The 18190-nt window shown below is 44.7% G+C and overlaps 1 protein-coding gene and 1 non-coding gene across 2 annotated transcripts in view; one reads left to right on the forward strand and one right to left on the reverse strand.

Annotated features, from left to right (window-relative positions):
* VAT1L (vesicle amine transport 1 like) overlaps positions 1-18190 on the reverse strand; it is an 85397-nt gene that overhangs the window by 24301 nt on the left and 42906 nt on the right. The window contains exons 5-7 of the mRNA XM_056862675.1: positions 16640-16743; positions 15019-15074; positions 11332-11526 (exon numbers count right to left, since the gene is read on the reverse strand). Of these exons, the coding sequence (XP_056718653.1) occupies positions 11332-11526; positions 15019-15074; positions 16640-16743 (355 nt within the window). The remainder of the gene's footprint in view (positions 1-11331; positions 11527-15018; positions 15075-16639; positions 16744-18190) is intronic.
* On the forward strand, positions 9299-9370 carry TRNAI-GAU (transfer RNA isoleucine (anticodon GAU)). The gene has a single exon. It is a non-coding gene; the product is annotated as a tRNA-Ile (tRNA).

An 18190-nucleotide genomic window follows, 5' to 3' on the forward strand; every position in this document is an offset into this window, starting at 1 on the left:
GTATGGCTACAGCTGCGTTACTGTGTATAGAATATGCCCCCCTGAGTGGAACGCAGCGGGTGCAGCCATAACCCGAGAATTTAAAATTTCATTTCTGAAAGAGCAAGTTTCTAGTTTCATGGATGAAGTGAGCAGCAATTTTAGCCAGCATTATGTGAATAAGTTCACTGTGCACTGAAGTTACCTCCAGATGCCTTCGATGAACAAAATAAGCACCCCCCCCCCAAGTTTATCCCTACTTATTGTTAAATTTGATGATACCCTGTTATTGAGTTTCTCTCCTGCTGCTATTTTGGCTGGCGTGAGGAGCCAAAAGAAAATCAACAGTTACCGCACAGTTTCACAAACACCGTGCGCACTGCAAAATACACGGCGGCCCAAGCAAAATTAAGCCACAATGTCGAAGAACGCATCAACTGCTCTATGCACATTAGAGTACAGAGGCACCATAAAGCATTCTATAAATCCCCCTTTCATTGGCAAAGTCACCTAGGCCTCGTGGATATCTCCATCTTCCCATGTACCCCAAACCATACGGTGAGATTCTTTCAGCTACTCTTTAAAGGCAAGTTTAAGTGAAATGGGTATGTAGTCTGTACATGGTCTTGTCCTACAGGGTAGCTGATTCTCTAGGGCCTCCACTCAAAAGGCCCTGACCCCAGTTCTAACCAGTCTCATCCCTCTATTGGAAAGGACTATGTGCTGGAGACAGCAAATACTTCTTTGGGGTTAATAATTTCCAAGATAAGAGGTTGGCTGAATAGGGGTAGGAAGGCGTTCGGTTGAAAACTGCTGTTGGCTATTACCGTCTATGTTTGTATAGCGGTGTATTTGAAAAGGGAGTGAAAACAGGTTCATTTTTTTTTTATATACTGAAAATAGATATGATGCCTTTGTTTGGATTGGTTGCCACTCAGAGTTTTTAGCTATTGTTCCCCTGTGATGCTTTGTATTTGTTTTGTGGCTATTGCCCTTAACAGATCTCAGGCAGTGGCATCTGTGGATCTGTGGGAACTGGCAGATCTGTTAGATCCCACCTCTTGAAAGAGGAAACCAATTTAATCCTCTTAGAATCATAGAGTTGGAAGGGACCACCAGGATCATCAAGTCCAACCCCCTGCACAATGCAGGAAATTCACAACTACCTCCCCTCCACACACCTAGTGACCAGAAGATGGCCAAGATGCCCTCCCTCTCATCATCTGCCTAAGGTCACAGAATCAGCATTGCTGACAGATGGCCATCTAACCTCTTCTTAATAACCTCCAGGGAAGGAGAGCTTAACACCTCCCGAGGAAGCCTGTTCCACTGAGGAACCACTCTTCTTCTGAGGTAAAGGGTCTCAGCCTAGGGAGGAGGTGGGGAGGGGACATGGTGGGATGGTGGTGTTGTGATGTGACGACATCACTTCCAGGGAAAACCCGGACGTGAAGGTGGTAGTTCTAGGAATCATCGCAAACGCTATGGTTTTCACCATAGGGTTTCCAATTATTTCTAGAGCTGCTGTTGTACCTTTTGAGTTTTCCCTGGAAGTGACATCATCCCACTCATGATGCCGGTGAGTTTAAAAAAATTAAATTAAAGGGAGAGGGCTCTGGTTTCACATCAACCAGATGGCTTACGAAAAGTTTATCCTCTGACTTTTCAAAGGCGCTAGGGGTCCCCCTGGATTCCCCTGTGGATCCCCAAAAGTCCTCAGACCCCAGTATGAGAACTGCTGTGCTAAAACCCTTTTATACATTTGCTGTTTAGCACTGAATATTTCAGTCAGCATTAGTAGGTTTTCCATTAGCTCTTTGCTCCATTTTCCAACAGAGTTCCAATAAATATTGCCAGCAGCGATTTGCAACTGCTTTTGCCCTTGTCAGGTGAATAATGACATCTGTACATGCAGAACCTGTCACAATCAATTAGTCTGGATGTTTTGGAGCTTGTATGCATCTAATGAGACTGCATCAGAGCCTGTGATTCCAGGTCACCTCATTTCTGTTTGGCGTTGGCTTCCATTGTCATACATTTGTAGTGAATTATCTGCTTTTTCTAGCGTGGCCGGTTGTATCAGAATCACATCATTTAACTGCTTGCGTTGGGGCAATGCCATTTATTTATTTGACTTATTCATTTTGAAAATGTGTATGCTGCAACTCCGGAGATGCGCTCAATGGGGCTTATGACTAAAACAAGCCACAGTCAATTAAAACAAGCCAGGGAATCAAAACAGCATTGCAAAGCATTGAGCAGCCTAAAACGATATCGATAATGCAGTCTTCAGGTCAGAAGCAGGCCATAAACCTGCTAAAAAAAGATTTAACAGCAGGGGCCAAGGCAGCTAACTTCTGGTCAGTGCAAATGTAAGCTCAGGATCAGAAGTCATTTCAATACTCTGGTTTCCCCCAACGTTACATTCACTGCCCACTGACTTGAATAGAAGAACAGGGTCTATTATTTATCTATTGAGAAATATCTCCCAAATGGGGACCGAATGCAGCTTGTAACCTGGTTCTCTTCTCTTCCTGGTTCTCCCCTCTACCCCCCTTATGAGGTTGATTAGGATGAGATTGTGAGACTGGCCCCAGGTCACCCAGCAAGCTTTCATGGCAGAGTAGGGATTCCAACCTCGGTCTCCCAGAATCTAGTCTGAGACTCTTTCCACTACACTACACTGCCTAATTGTGCTGTTGTTTGACCTGCAAATGTCATCAACATGCAGCTCCTTTGTGCCTTTCATCCTCTTTTGCCCAATGACCCCAGGCAGAGCAATAGCTTAGGTGATAGTCTGGCGGGAGGGAGACCCAATGGGTAGGGTTGCCAGGTCCCTCTTCACCACCAGCAGGAGGTTTTTGTGGAAGAGCCTGAGGAGGGCGGGGTTTGAGGAGGGAAGGGACTTCAATGCCATAGAGTCCAATTGCCAAAGCAGCCATTTTCTCCAGGTGAACTGATCTCCATCGGTTGGAGATCAGTTGTAATAGCAGATCTCCAGCTAGTACCTGGAGGTTGGCAGTCCTAGACTCAGCTCACAGTTTGGGTGCAGAAATAGAGGGAAACCTGAGCAGGGTTGCCAGGTCCCTCTTCACCACCAGTGGGAGGTTTTTGAGGTGGAGCCTGAGGAGGGCAGGGTTTGGGGAGGGACTTCAATGCCATAGAGTCCAATGGCCAAAGTGGCCATTTTCTCCAGGTGAACTGATCTCTATCGGCTGGAGATCAGTTGTAATAGCAGGAGATCTCCAGCTAGTACCTGGAGGTTGGCAGCCCTAACTGTGGATAAGCAGCAACCATTGCGAATGAGACTTGGCAACAGGCCATGGGGTGGGGGGAGCAACAGATGCTTGGACCTCCCCCTGCCTCCCCTTCTTTCGTTAGGGCAATCCTTTGCTGATAAACCAAGTTCACGACCGTTTGGCTCTGTGTCTTTGGGAAAAGCATCCTTTGCCAGGCTGTTTAGATTGGACCTTCTCCCGCTAATTCTGTTTTCATTTATTTAGAATTGAAGCTCATTATTGCTAATTGCAGCTGAAGCTCTGAGCAGAACGCGCCGGAGCTGCTTCCAACTCTGTCGGTATCTAAAGGACAATTTGCCCCGCACGGAAATGCTAAGATAATTCATCTATGTCGATGACTTCTGGCTGGCTTGTTTACAGGCTCGACATCTTCTTGATTTAGCCCTTCTATTATCTCCCCGCCAAGGCTCTGCTGAAACACGCCAAATTGATAGGCCTGTTGCACTTCCAACCTTCTGTTAGCTTAGATTCCCCGCCTCCCCGCATCAGGCTGACATTGTTACAAGAGGCAAATCTGTGTAAGGGGGACCGAGAGAATGACGACACTGATCTATCATCTAAACATATTAGTGAACTTTGATCATCTGCCGTTGACTTAATAGAGGCATCAAAACAAACAGAATGTTAGGTTTGGGGAGACAAATATCAGCACGGAATGCCAATCTCTGGCTTTTCCTCCCCACCAAGACACTAATTTGCTTGACAAAAGTTAACGTTGTCATGGGAATCACTGGGGTGACAGAAGAGCACATTTCATTAGTTCAGTGGCAGGAGGAGCGGGTTCACCTTTGAAAAGAAATGTTCCAATTAATTACTTTTCTATATTTAACATTCGCTTTGAAATAGGAACTTTATCGTGATGAAGCAACCAATACTGGGTTCAGATAAACTCTAGCCCAGCTGTCACCAATGGGCATAATTCTTAGTCTTCTGGTCAACGGAAAGGTTGATTTCCATCCATTTTCCAGATGTGTTGTTTCTGTTTTTATTTTGAATTTTATTAATAGTCTGTCTTTCTCACGGATACTCAAGGAATTAGAAGAAGAATTGGTTTTTATATGCCGACTTTCCCTACCACTTAAGGGAGACTCAAACCGGTTTACAACCACCTTCCCTTCCCCTCCCCACAACAGACACCCTGTGAGGTAGGTGGGGCTGAGAGAGCTCTAACAGAGCAACTTGCCCAAGGTCACCCAGCTGGCTTCATGTGTAGGAGTGGGGAAACAAATCCAGTTTACCAGATTAGCCTCTGCCGCTCATGTGGAGGAGTGGGGAATCAAACCCGGTTCTCCAGATCAGTCCACTGCTCTTAACCACTACACCTTGCTGGCTCCCAAGGCATATTATACAGTGTAAATCAGTGCAATCAACTAGTACGACACACTAAGCAATGCATTACGTCTAGGATTGCAAAAATTAGTCCCAGTTGACAGCTGGGAGAAGGGAGGCTTTAGTGGGAGGAATATCACTGCTCCCAGCTGCAACACTTAATCTGTGCTTTTCCCCCTGCTCTTCTGTTTGCAGGTATAAACTTGGGTGGGGCTAGAGGCATGAGACCTGGGCGTGAACTGAAGGGCAAGAGCCAGAGGGCTCTTGGCCCTTTAGCCTGTGGCTTCTGCCCTTCAGTTTCAACATCGGCCCAGGTTATAGGTGGTTATTTTCTTATTGTTTTGTTTAAATCATGTTTTTCCATTGTATTTGTTAATGTTGACAGCCACCTTGGATGTCTTTGAGGAGAAAAGTGAGGAAGGAAGGAAGGAAGGAAGGAAGGAAGGAAGGAAGGAAGGAAGGAAGGAAGGAAGGAAGGAAGGAAGGAAGGAAGGAAGGAAAAAATCCAACAGTGGGATGTCCAGCTGCTAGACAGGGTCCCCCCATATCACCTCACCTATCCTAGTATTTTGTACCTCAATTGACAGATACTTTCCAAGATCACATGCAGACAGTGTAATGTTAGCTCGTTTTAACTGAACATAAGAAAGGCCGTGCTGGATCAGACCAAGGTCCATCAAGTCCATCAGTCTGTTCACACAGTGGCCAACCAGGTGTCCCTAGGAAGCCCACAAGCAAGACGACTGCAGCAGCATTGTCCTGCCTATGTTCCAAAGCACCTAAAATAATAGGCATGCTCCTCTGATCCTGGAGTGAATAGGTATGCATCATGACCAGTATCTATTTTTACTAGGTCTATCTAGGTAGACTTCTCTCTTCTTCCTGCAGGTATTCAGTTTGGGCAGGGCCAGAATTGGGTGAGACAGCTCTTTCTTGGACCTTAGCCCACCCCCTGGAGACCTACGAGAGTCCTGTTGGCAGGCCCAGACCAAATTTGCTTGTCTATTTGGTTTTGGAAACTTTTTCTTTGAGATCCTCCAGAGAGAAAAGTGGATGGCTGGAAAATATTTAAACAAAACCAGTTCCATAAGACAACCCTGCTTATATTTCCTGTGCTGGTCCTATGACCAGCCAAAGGCCAGCCCTAGGATCAATTTGGATTGTCATGTTCATTGACATCCATACATCTCTCGCATTCAGGTCATGTATGGAAAACGGTTCTGCTTCTGTTCTTGGCCAGTGAAGTGAGGAATGGAAGGTGACAGGGACTAAAGGAAGGTCACCGCAAAAAATGTGGGGCTACAGGTGGGGGCAGCGAAGGACTGCAGAGGTTCCAACATTGTTCTAACAAAGGGAGGAGAGCTGTGAAATAACTCTGCACAGTTCCGTGCCTTGAACAATATCCAATAGAGGCTGAGAAAGGTATAAGAAAGAGCAATCAAACTCAGTGGTTAGAGCACCTTCCCTGTCTTTACTTATTTTATTTTTTAAAAAATATTTTATTAGATTTTTTGGGTAATACAGAAAGGAAAGGGACAAAGGGATAAGGAACATATATCTTGACATGTCTTGTTGAGTTAGCATCCGGGAACTGTCTTTAACTTACTTTAATGATACTGTTCATATGGCCAATTCGGCCCTGAACATTGTTACACTAAGATCAAAATTTAGGGAAAAATATTTTGTGTGTGTGTGTGTGTGTGTGTGTATAGCTTTATTTATTTATTTATTTATAATAGTTATATATAGTTATGTATAGTTATAGCTATATTCATGCCCTGCTTAACAGCTTTGGGATGTCTTCTGAAGGCACATCTAGGTTGTTTGTAAAATATGTAGTGACAGAGGTTTTGGAAACACTGTTCTCAGACATCCCATCCCAATGGGATGTTTTGGACACAGCAAATCGGCCACAACATGAAAGATGCTGTTTACATCATCCTTGTCAGTTTTTGTCATTTGTCCCATCTGTTAATCTGGAGTCCTCGATTCATCTTCTTAAAGGTCTTCGGAAGGCTGAATGGCATACTAAACCATTATTGCAAACTGATGAACAGAGAGGGAAAGTGGAGACGAATCAAAAAAAAATCAAAGACAGAAAACAATTAGCAGTGACCTGGAGACAGCTATTATTACTCACAAAGTAACAGATGCATTGGTATTCTGGTCTCGTCTTCCGGTTTAGCTGGGACATCGCTCATACCGCACATGTCTTGGTTGGGGCCATGATTTGAAGCAAGCCATAGCTGCTGTGCCTGAGGCATAAAGCACCTCGCTGCACAGGATTCAGAGGGGATTTAACACCGTATCTTTCAGTAGGTTTTAAAGCCTCCACATTGCAAGCCATGTTGCATTTTATCACTGCCTGATAAACCAGACTCCTTGCATTAGAGTCACAGCATAATCACTACATCAGTTTGCAAACCAGTTTGGATAATACCGTCAAGCATTCACTATGGTTACAGTGACGTGAAGGAGATATCAAATTAAAGCGCAAAACACATACAGCTGGATCTGTTCTATGAGGAATCATATAGTAGTTGAAGTAGAAGCAGAAGAAGAAGGTGGGGCTGAGAGAGTTTAGAGAGAACTGTGACTGGCCCAAGGTAACCCAGCTGGCTTCATATGCAGGAGTGTGGAGATCAACCCTGTTCACCAGATTAGCCTCCGCCCATCCATTTTTGAAACAAGTTGTGTTAGTACCATAATGGCTGAAGAAGAAGAAGAAGGGTTTGTTTTTATATGCCGACTTTCTCTACCACTTAAGGAAGAATCAAACTGGCTTACAATCACCTTCCCTTCCCCTCCCCACAACAGATACCCTGTGAGTAGGTGGGGCTGAGAGAGCTCTAAGATAGCTGTGACTAGCCCAAAGTCACCCAGCTGGCTTCATGTGTAGGAGTGGGGAAACAAATCCTGTTCACCAGATTAGTGTCCGCCGCTCATGTGGAGGAGTGGGGAATCAAACCCAGTTCTCCAGATCAGAGTCCACTGCTCCAAACCACCACTCTTATCCACAGCACCATGCTGGCTTCCTGGAATGGTCTCCCCTAGAAAGCAGGCCAGGATTCTTTACTCCTTGCCCTTTTCAGAACTTTCTGGTCACCGAAGCGTTCATCTTTTAATTTTCACATTGATTCACTGTTGGAAGGGACCATGGCTCAATGGGAGAGCACCTGCTTTGCATGTAGAGGGTTCAGTCCCTGTCATCTCCCGTTAAAACGCTGAGGAAAGTCCCAAACCTCAGATTCTGGAGAGCTGCCCGTCTGAGTAGACAAGACTGACTTTGATGGACCAACGATCTGATTACGTATACCGTATATACTCATGTATAAGCCGACCCGCGTATAAGCCGAGGTGCCTAATTTTACCCCCAAAATGGGGAAAAATTAGGCACCCGTGTATAAGCCGAGGGTCGGCTTACACAATGCCCCTGCCCCAGGTCGCCCTCCCACCCGGCCTCCCGGGCCCTCCAGACCCACCCCGACCCCAGTGCCACCCCCTCCTGGGCCCTCCACACCCACCCTGACCCTAGGGGGGAGGGAGAAGAGCCCCTGAATCCCTTACTCACCGGGAGGACGAGGCCCGCTGATCAGCTGGAGGTGGCGGCAGGGAAGGCACGCAGGCCGGAGGCGGCAGCGGGGCCCTGCCTGAGCGCAGGCAGGCCCCGCTGGCCTCTCCCAGGCCGCAGAGAAGGCGTGCGGGATGGCGGCGGCAGCGGCGGTAAGTTCCCCCTCCCCCCTCCCCTACCGTATTGACCCGCGTATAGCCGAGTTGGCTTTTTTCAGCCCTTTTTTTGGGCTGAAAATCTCAGCTTATACGCGAGTATATACGGTAAGACAGCTTCATGTGTTATTTTTATATCTTTCTATTTCCTGTTTTAAATACTGATTTTATTGACACTGTGTTTTGAGTCAACATTGTACAGTTGGCTTTTCTATACCACCTGGGCTAAATTATTGGAAAGGCATAGTGCAAATAATGTCAATCCATCCGTCCATTGTATTCCTAAGAGCCTAGTGTTTTTCTAGCCACAATTCAAAGCAAGCAAACATGAAAATGGGAATTAAGTACAAAGGACACTCCACAAATCCATCCCAAAACTGCAGGAGCCTCATATTCTTGTTGGCTCTGAGAGGTAGTATGCTTTGCAAATTTCCTACTAAACCACGAATAGCAAGTAGGCTTGTTGAACGAGGAAAGCTAGAGTCCTGAACAGCTTGTGTTTGCATACTTGTCACAGTAATGTCAGGATGACAGCCAAATGCTGCCAAATGTTAAATGAAATGTTACCAAACAAAAGAAAGGATATTGCTTTAGGACTCCCAACATGGCTTGACACATTTCAAAAATGGAGATTTTGGCCCTGCCCTCCCATTCTCAACTGGACAGCAATAAGTTGCTTGCTTACTGCCAAAGGCGCAACATTTTAAATGTCTTGTAGAATATGCCACTGTAGAACCAGGGCTATGGAATATAAAGACAGGACCAGGAAGGGCGATAGAACATATGTGGGATAATGGCCATGGGAATGCTACTTGAAGGGATGGTGAATGCAGGAACAATGGACTTTCCATGCTCCAGTTTGTTGGAAGGATGGCCTGCTAAATGTGATACACAACACTTCTATCTAAAACTAACTGGAGGTTCTTGTTGCAAGAAAAAGCAGAAGAAGAAGAAGAAGAGGAGGAGGAGCTGTGGCTCAGTGGTAGAGCATCTGCTTGATATACAGAAGGTCCCAGGTTCAATCCCTGGTATCTCCAGGTAAAGGAACCAGGCAAGTAGGTAATGTGAAAGACCTCTGCCTGAGACTTTGGAGAGCCGCTGCCGGTCTGAGTAGACAATACTAACTTTGTTGGACCAAGGTTCTGATTCAGTATAAGGCAGCTTCATGTGTTCAAGAAGTGTTGGTTTTTATATGCCGATTTTCTCTACCTTTTAAGGAGAATCAAACCAGCTTACAATCTCATTCCCTTCCTCTCCCAACAGACACCTTGTGAGGTAGGTGGGGCTGAGAGAGCTCTAAGAGAACTGTGACTAGCCCAAGATCACCCAGCTGGCTTCATGTGTAGGAGTGGGAAACCAACCCGGTTCACCAGATTAGAGTCCACCGCTCTTAACCATTACACCACGTTGGCTCTCCATGAGTTCATGTCTAGGGTTACATGTCTGTCACTTCTAAATTCAGTTTGAAAATCCTAGCAGTCATTCTGAAATGTGTCATGCTCTTGAATAAACCCCTGTGCTACTCTTGCTTACATGGATGGCCAGGTCTCTGTCCATTCTTTATTGTTAAAATTCTGTAGAATTTGACTTCATATTCTAATTCACTTGAAATTTGGGGGTTCTTTAATGGACAGAGAGCACTAGATCCCCCACAATTTCAGTATCATTTGGTTGAAAAACAGTTCATCTAGCCACCCGAGAAGAGTCCCCCATAAGGAATAATGGAACCTGGATAATTCTGGTATCCTGAGACAATTCCCAAACCCAGATCCTTAAATGGTATCAGGGGGCCTCAATACCCCTGAATTCCAGTATTCATGTCCTCCTGAAATCCAAAAAATACAATTTTTTCAGGTGCACTTCCCTCAATACCCCTGAACCTCAATACCCCTGAATTCCAGTATTCATGTCTTCCTGAAATAAAAAACAACAACAATTTTTTCAGGTGCACTTCCCTACCTGTTTCCCATAGTGGCCAACAAGATACTAACAGATACAACAAGATATTACCAGAAGCAAGGCACAGAAGCCGAAATCTATCCCCGCTGTTGTCCTTCCAGCAAGTGATATAGAAAGGTACAGTGCCTCTAAACATGCAGGTCCCACTAAGCCATGACAGCTAATAGCCGCTGACAGCTGTATCTTCCATGAATTTCTCTAATCCCTTTTTGGGAAGCTGTCTAAACTACTGGCCATCCCTATATTTTTCAGCAGTGAATTCTAACGGAAAGAAACTTAAAAACGTGCAACTTCATTCTTTTTTAATATTCACCCCTTATTATCATTACCTTTCCTAGGATCCTCGCCTCTTTTCCATCTGTTGTCTAGAATGCCAAAGTTTAGACTGGAAACTCACTAAGGCAGAGGCTGATTATTTCCCCCCTTATGTTACTCTGTGCACGTTTCTGGAAATGTCTTAGGGTAATAATACAAATAATTTCTTGTAATGCATCAACCTCATGCAATACATATTCTCGCGCTATGTACAACATCTGTATTCTCATTGTGCGTCTCACTTTTTGCCCAAAACCATCTGCAGTTGCACAGTATTTTAAGTCTTTCACACCAAACCCCCCTCCTTCTGTCAAGAGACACACACGTGCACGAGACCAAGTACATGTGTGTGTTGCCAAAAAACCAACTAAAACGTGATGCAACTGAGAGCAAAGCACACGCAAATGCAATGTCCAAGGCCCTTCGGTAAGAATATGATAACCCTGAATAAAATGACACACAACTGGAGTCTATTAAAATTCAAACAGTCCACAACCTTTTATATGTAAATTCACAGCTCACCACCAGGTAAGAGAACCTCAAAGCAGAATCCCTCCAGGTGTCATACATGTCCGGTCATCAACATTATTTACAACAATTGCAAATATATAAATATCAGTTATTGGATTACGTCATTTGGAGGAATCGTTACAAGTCTTGATTCAGATATCCTTTACAAAATACACCCATGCATGGTGAGAAGGAGAAAAGATGACCATCTTACCTCTTCCAGCGCCCATAACGAATCAACCCGCGGCTTGATCTTCTTCTCGTTGTACAGTGTTATGAGTTTGTCCATTACATTGTTAATCAGGCCGCTTCGGCCTTGTTTGAAAAGCAGGTTTAAGAGAGAAAATCCAGCCATGACTTTGTTCTCTTCGTATAGCTTGATGGGGTTGACTTTCTCCACTTGCCACCACTAGAGACAAATGGCAACAAGACCAAGGTAACAAGGTAAATAAGCATAAAGTAATGTCCAGTGTTAGTCAATGTAAAGGGATAAACTGGGGTAAAGGAATAGAATCACAGAGTTGGAAGGAGCCATATAGGCCATCTAGTCAAACCCCCTGCTTAATGCAGGATCAGCCTAGAGCATCCCTGACAAGTGTTTGTCCGGCCTCTGCTAAAAGACTGGCAGTGAGGGGGAGCTCACCACCTCCCTAGGTAGCTGGTTCCACTGGCGAACAACTCTTACTGTAATTCCCCCCCCCCAATATCCAACTGATACCTTTCCGCCTGCAATTTAAACCCATTATTGCGAGTCCTATCTTCTGCTGCCAACAGGAACAACTCCCTGCCCTCCTTTAGGTGACAGTCCTTCAAATACTTGTAGAATAATGGTGCTATGTCTGTCTGTCTGTCTCCTGCTGGGCTTTGATCTTGCAGTAACTAAACAGGAAAGAGGCCATGGAGTCATGGTGGGTTAGCTCAACAAAGACAAGCTGGTGTGTGGCAACAATGACAAAGGCAGATTTCATGTTACAGATAATTATAAAGGGAAGGAAAAAGAACAGCTAGTAGCATAATGCCTTTGTCTATGGTATAGCTGTATATTGCATACAGTTTTGGTTGCCCTATCACAAAAATGGCATCATAGAGTTACAAAAGGTGGAGGGGCTGTGGCTTAGTGGAAGAGCCTCTGCTTTGCATGCAGAAGGTCCCAAGTTCAATCCCTGGCATCTCCAGTAGGTGATGTGAAAAACCTCTGCCTCAAACCCTGAAGAGCTGCTGCCAGTCTGAGTAGACAATGCTGACCTTGATGGACTGATTCAATATAAAGCAGCTTCGTGTGTGTTCATGTGTGTCCTACAATTGTAGGGCAAAGACTACATTGCTTGGGGCATTTTTGTTATGAAAAAAATAATTACTAAAGGGAAACGTCATCATGATTTATAAAATGATGTCTGCTGGCGTGGACAAACTAGATACAGAGAAGTTAAGAACATAAGAACATAAGAAAAGCCCTGTTGGATCAGACGAAGGCCCATCAAGTCCAGCAGTCTGTTCACACAGTGGCCAACCAGGTACCTCTAGGAAGCCCCCAAACAAGACAACTGCAGCAGCACCATCCTGCCTGTGTTCCACAGCACCTAAGATAATAGGCATGCTCCTCTGATCCTGGAGAGAATAGGTATGCATCATGACTAGTGTCCATTTTAACTAGTAGCCATGAATACCCCTCTCCTCCATGAACATGTCCACTCCCCTCTTAAAGCCTTCCAAGTTGGCAGCCATCACCACATCCTGAGGCAGGGAGTTCCACAATTTAACTATGAGTTGGTTGAAGAAATACTTCCTTTTATCTGTTTTGAATCTCTCACCCTCCAGCTTCAGCAGATGACCCCGCGTTCTAGTATTATGGGAGAGGGAGAAAAACTTCTCCTTGTCCACTCTCTCCAAACCATGCATAATTTTATAGACCATAATTTTATAGTTCCCCGTTCCTTTCTCAAAATACTGGAATGTGAACTCTCCAAATGAAACTGATGGGCAACAAACTCGTGACAAACACCTTTTAAAATGGTTCTTCTGGGTCCCTTTGTTGTACTGATTACGTTTTTAACTTGCCATTCCTCACTGGAGTTCAGATCAGCATAGACGCAGTCCCCCATTTTACCTCTGCAATGAATAGGGTTGCCCTGGAAAAAATGGCCGCTTTGGCAATTGGACTCTATGGCATGGAAGTCCCTCCCCTCTCCAAATCCCGCCCTCCTCAGACTCCACCCCCAAAATCTCCAGGTATTTCCCAACCTGGAGCTGGCAACCTTAGCAATGAACCTGCGAGAGAAAACATGACAGGCCCAGAATCACCCAGGAAGGTGCCTTCTGAACAGGGATTTCTTCCTGGATCTCTCTTGTCTAAACCCTACCCTCTAGCCAGTAAACCACACTCATTTGGAAATACCAGGCATTCCCTTCTGCCTCGTCTCCAAAACATTCCCTCCTTCTGCCAAATGAGCCATCAGAATTTGTCTGAGAGGCTCATCCAGTTGGTTTCAACGCAGGAAGCCTCATTTTGTTATCTTGTAAAGAAAACCTGGCTGGCCAGTCGTGTGGATCGCTTTTTGAAAGGGTCTCCAGCTGCATTCACACTGATACTACGCTCTGGACTGTCACTAATTCTTTTATCATTCCCAGCGCAATTAAGTCTGTCTACTTTAGCCCAAAGGTGTCTTTGCGAGAGAAGCAGCCAGGGTTTGCCAAGAGGGCCTAATTCTTTTTAATTGAAAAGCAGGCATATTTGATAACTTGATTTTTAATAGTTTTAATTAGATTAGGATAAAAAGCAATTTAAGTTTTTATGAACAATTCAATGCACTTTTAAACTTTTTTATTAATCTGTTTCCTTAATGGCTTGCTCTGTTCCTGGTGGATGCTGTGTGTATGTGTGTTTTTAAGCGCAATATCTTTTTCACAGCAGGGGTTGGCTGAAACTTTAAGGGTTTAAAATCAATGTGTCCTTTGCTCTTTCTTGATGATAAATAAATGTTAAATAATAAAAAGCCATCACTAAGGACTCTGTCAGATCTCTTGCTATTTCTACAGCCTAAACCTTCTGCTCTTTCAGATCCTGATTGATCTTTCCTCTAGTTTAATATTTCATCGAAGTCTGGCTTTAGGCCCTGAGTGGCCAACATCTTCCCTTCTAATGGCTGATGCGTCTCACATCTTGACAGCTCCGGATCTAGGTAATATCTGTCACACAATTGCAAGCTGTCACAAAAAAAGAGAGTCCCTTACCCCTTTTGGCTGCAACTCTGCAAGAAAAACAAGGCAGACTTAATAATGTCTTGTGCCTTTCATTCCCAATAAGACGTCTTGTGCCTTTCATTCCCAATAAGACGTGATGTTATCTATGGGCATGGGGGGTGAGTTAATGGAGACAAATGAGAGCAAAACTAGATGTTACAAGGGTAGGAAATGAAGAGGGGCATGACAGTGCCCTCCTAAGCAGAGTGATACTCATCTATGTCCATTTAGGTCACTGGTCTCAGAAGGGTGCAACTCTACGTAGGATTGCATTGTGAGTCTGAACACAGAAACACTGGCAGGGTGTATGCAGATTTATCCCTTTTCTTTAGGAGGCTTTTTTTGTGTGTGCACAGAATCACATCTCCTAAGCTGCTTGCCTATTCATGGGAAGGAAAAGAAATGGCCTCTTGTATCCAAATGGGAATGTGTTTAAGCAGTGCCCTTCTGGCTATTTCTCTGCTCAAGCTGGTATTCTCCCTTAGCTGTTTTTCATTTTTTTAAAAAATGGATGCTTCTTCATGCATCTTTTGTCTAGTTTGCTACTCCGGTTGCAAAATCTTAATCGAGCTGTGAAAAAAAAGAATTCAGGGGACGCAGGAAATAGCAGGAACACAGATGCATAACCACCATTTAGGAGAGCCACGAAGCTTGTACTTACTGATTTTGCAAAGCTGAAGAAACTTTTGGTTTCCCCAGTAACCATGTTTGATGAACCTGAAAAATAAAAGGGGAAGGAGAAAGAAAATTCATGAGTGCAGGCACAGTGCATTGTGTGCTGTGAGGCATGGACCTAACACTTTTGGCAACCTGAGTAAAAATCCAAACATATCATTCTTCCCCTTTCCATAAAATCTTCCCAAAACATGATTCAGGTGGAACAGCTCCTCTTCTGTTACACAAACTCCTTCAGCCCCTGATGATCACTGTCTTTAAATGGATACAAACATGCAGCCTTTAGATGGATTTCCACTAATTAGGTGGACACAAAAGGGATTGCTGATGACAAACATCCTGACATTAATCTCCCAGCGAAAAGCTCAATATGTTGGGTTAGAATTGTGCCACTAGGATCATTCTGTGTGTCACATCAGCTTTACACCTGCAGGGAGTATGACCGAGGGGTCTCAAATACACAACCCTGGGGATCTACCTGCATTACTGCAGCTGCCAATCAAGCCAACCAATTTAGGCTTCAAACAATCCACAAAACCATCCTGAAAAGTGGCCACTCATGGAACTGCAGCCTGGACTAGCCTAGAGGAGGCATGTGATTGGGGGAGCCAATCAGAACATCGCTGGGACTATATAAGGTTTGAGTTGGCTCCTCCAATCTAGAGGACTCTAGAGGGTGAACTCTGCTGTACCAGATTCTTTGGACTTTCTGCTGCAGAACTGACTCTTCGCCTTATTATGACCCTGATTCCTGCCACTGGACCTAGTGTTTACTAAGTAGGATCTGGCCCCTAGTCAGAATATGATCACACCTCTGGCTCTGGTGTTCCAGCTCCCTGCCCTGTGAGGTCAAATCACACATTATATATGCAGGTTGAATTTAGGGTCCCTACTCTGCATAATGCCAGTTGAAGAATGTGTTTATGGAGTTTGATTCAGTTCAGGGCTCACGGAGAAGGGGCTTCAGCCTTGCCCCCTCCCCGTACTGCCTTCCCAACACTATTTGGCCCATTGTGGAAACCCACGTGTTCCCAGATCCTCTCCCAGGACCACCTCAAGTCCTGAAAATGTGTGTGTGAAGCCCTTTCTCCACATATGCCATGATCCCAATTTAAATTGGGCCCCATGTGCAGGGGAATTGAGGGAAACTTGCAACCCAACAAGGTGGAACCTAGAACTGGGTCATATAGAGCTGAAGAAGGTTCAGCAGGAGGGTTGGGGGCAGGGACATGGTGGGGATAGCATTGTGAGCACAATGATATCCCTTCTAGGGGAAACCCAGAAGCAATGGTGGTAGCTCTACCATAGAGTTTCCGGCGATTCCTAGAGCTACTACTGTTGATTCCAGGTTTTCCTTAGAAATGACATCATCACGCTTGCAACTCTAGAGGTTTGGCAGGCCTGGGGATGTACAGGAAGATCTTAAAACTTTGTGTGTTTGTGTCTATCAGTGTTGGAGGGGGGTACTACTGAACTGCTGTTTTCATTTGGGGAGTTCCCACAGGTTAATGCTACTTAACACCTGCTGGGACTATGGAGTATGGGGGTGATGGTGGATAAATGACCTGAACAGTTTAGAATTTATTGACTAGGCGATTGTCACTCACCATATAAAATATAAGTCCCAAGGGGTTTGAGAAGACCAAGGCCTTTCCCTGTGTTTTCCCCACAAAGGCAATCCAGAACAATGTCTACGCCATCTGCAGAGATTCTGGAAAATAAGAGAGAGACATTTTGCAACCCAAGGCTCTCATACCTTAACCCCAGAGGATTCTCATCACGATAAGTGGAATTAAAACAAAGAAAGCTAAAACCTGGACCTTGAACCATACATGCAGTGGCTGGTACAGTGATTTGGAATATAGCGGCACACACAGTAGAAGCCACGATGTAACTATCATATTTATGGATCTTTGTAGATGATCTTTATGGGGAAGACTGTGGCTCAATTATCAAGTATCTGCAGTTAAAGATTTCAGGTGGCAGATGCTAGGAAAAATCTTTGGTTGCTTGAGACCCCGGAGAGCTGCCCCCATCTCTGCAAAAAATACTAAGGGAGGTGGACCAATGGTCTGACTTGACAACTTTCTGTATTCATTCTCCTGTTCTGACATCTCCAGTTAATTGACCTCAGGTAGCAGAAGTCTGCTTCCAGCCTAAATGAGCTGCTACCAGTCAAAGTCGACAGTTCAGAGCTAGATGGACTAACAGTTTGATTCAGTATAAGTCACCTTCTGGGAAGGAAGGTGACATGGGATAGCCCAAGCTTGTTGCTCTCAGAAGCTAGGCAGGGTCAGTACAAGGAAGACTCTGCACAGAAAGGCAATGGCAAAACCACCTTTGCTTCTCACTTGGTTTGAAAGCCCCTGGCTTGTGTCACTATAAGTCAGTTGTGATTTGATGGCGCTTAATTTACAACATGACCTGAATGGCCCAGACTAGCCTGATCCTGTCAGATCTCGGAAGCTAAGCACGGTCAGACTTGGACGGAAGACAAGTGTGTCTTGATGGCGCTTATGTACATACATAAGCCACCTTCTTGTGTACTTTATTTATTTATTTATTATTTCAAACTTTTTAATGCTTCTCTGTGGAGAAGGGGGGAAACCCCTTTGGTGCCCCATAAGATTGGACCCCCTGGCCCAATCTTCACCAAACTCTGGGGTTCATGCAAGGCGAGTTCCTTGAAGCTACCCTGAAAATTTGGGAACTGTACCTCCAAAAATGCCTCCTCCAGAGCTCATTAAAAAAATTCCCTTAGGGAAAAGCCTAGGGAAAGCCGAAGCCGAAAAAAGCCGAATACCTATTCAGCTGATTTGGAGATTGGCTATCCAGCTTTAGCTTTATTCCCAGTTTTAATATTTGGCTTTAATTAAACCCAAAAGAAGCCAAAAAGTCCTTTTTTGGGTTTATTTTCAGTTCGGGTTTTTCGATATGCACAACCCTACTGCTATACAATGCTGGCTCTTGCAAAGGGAGAGGATATTGATCAAAAACAGTCTCTCTTTCCATTAGTGGAACTTTGCCACTGGATTCAGCCCACAGTAAATGAGAATATTTGATTCTCCTTTCTCATCTGAAATGGCAAGTCCTGCTTTTTGTCAGGCTTTATACAAACCAGAAGAGGCTGAACTGGTTTGCACTCTGCAATTATACAA

This window comes from Euleptes europaea, chromosome 17, assembly GCF_029931775.1.
Source record: "Euleptes europaea isolate rEulEur1 chromosome 17, rEulEur1.hap1, whole genome shotgun sequence".
In the NCBI taxonomy this organism is placed as follows: domain Eukaryota; kingdom Metazoa; phylum Chordata; class Lepidosauria; order Squamata; family Sphaerodactylidae; genus Euleptes; species Euleptes europaea.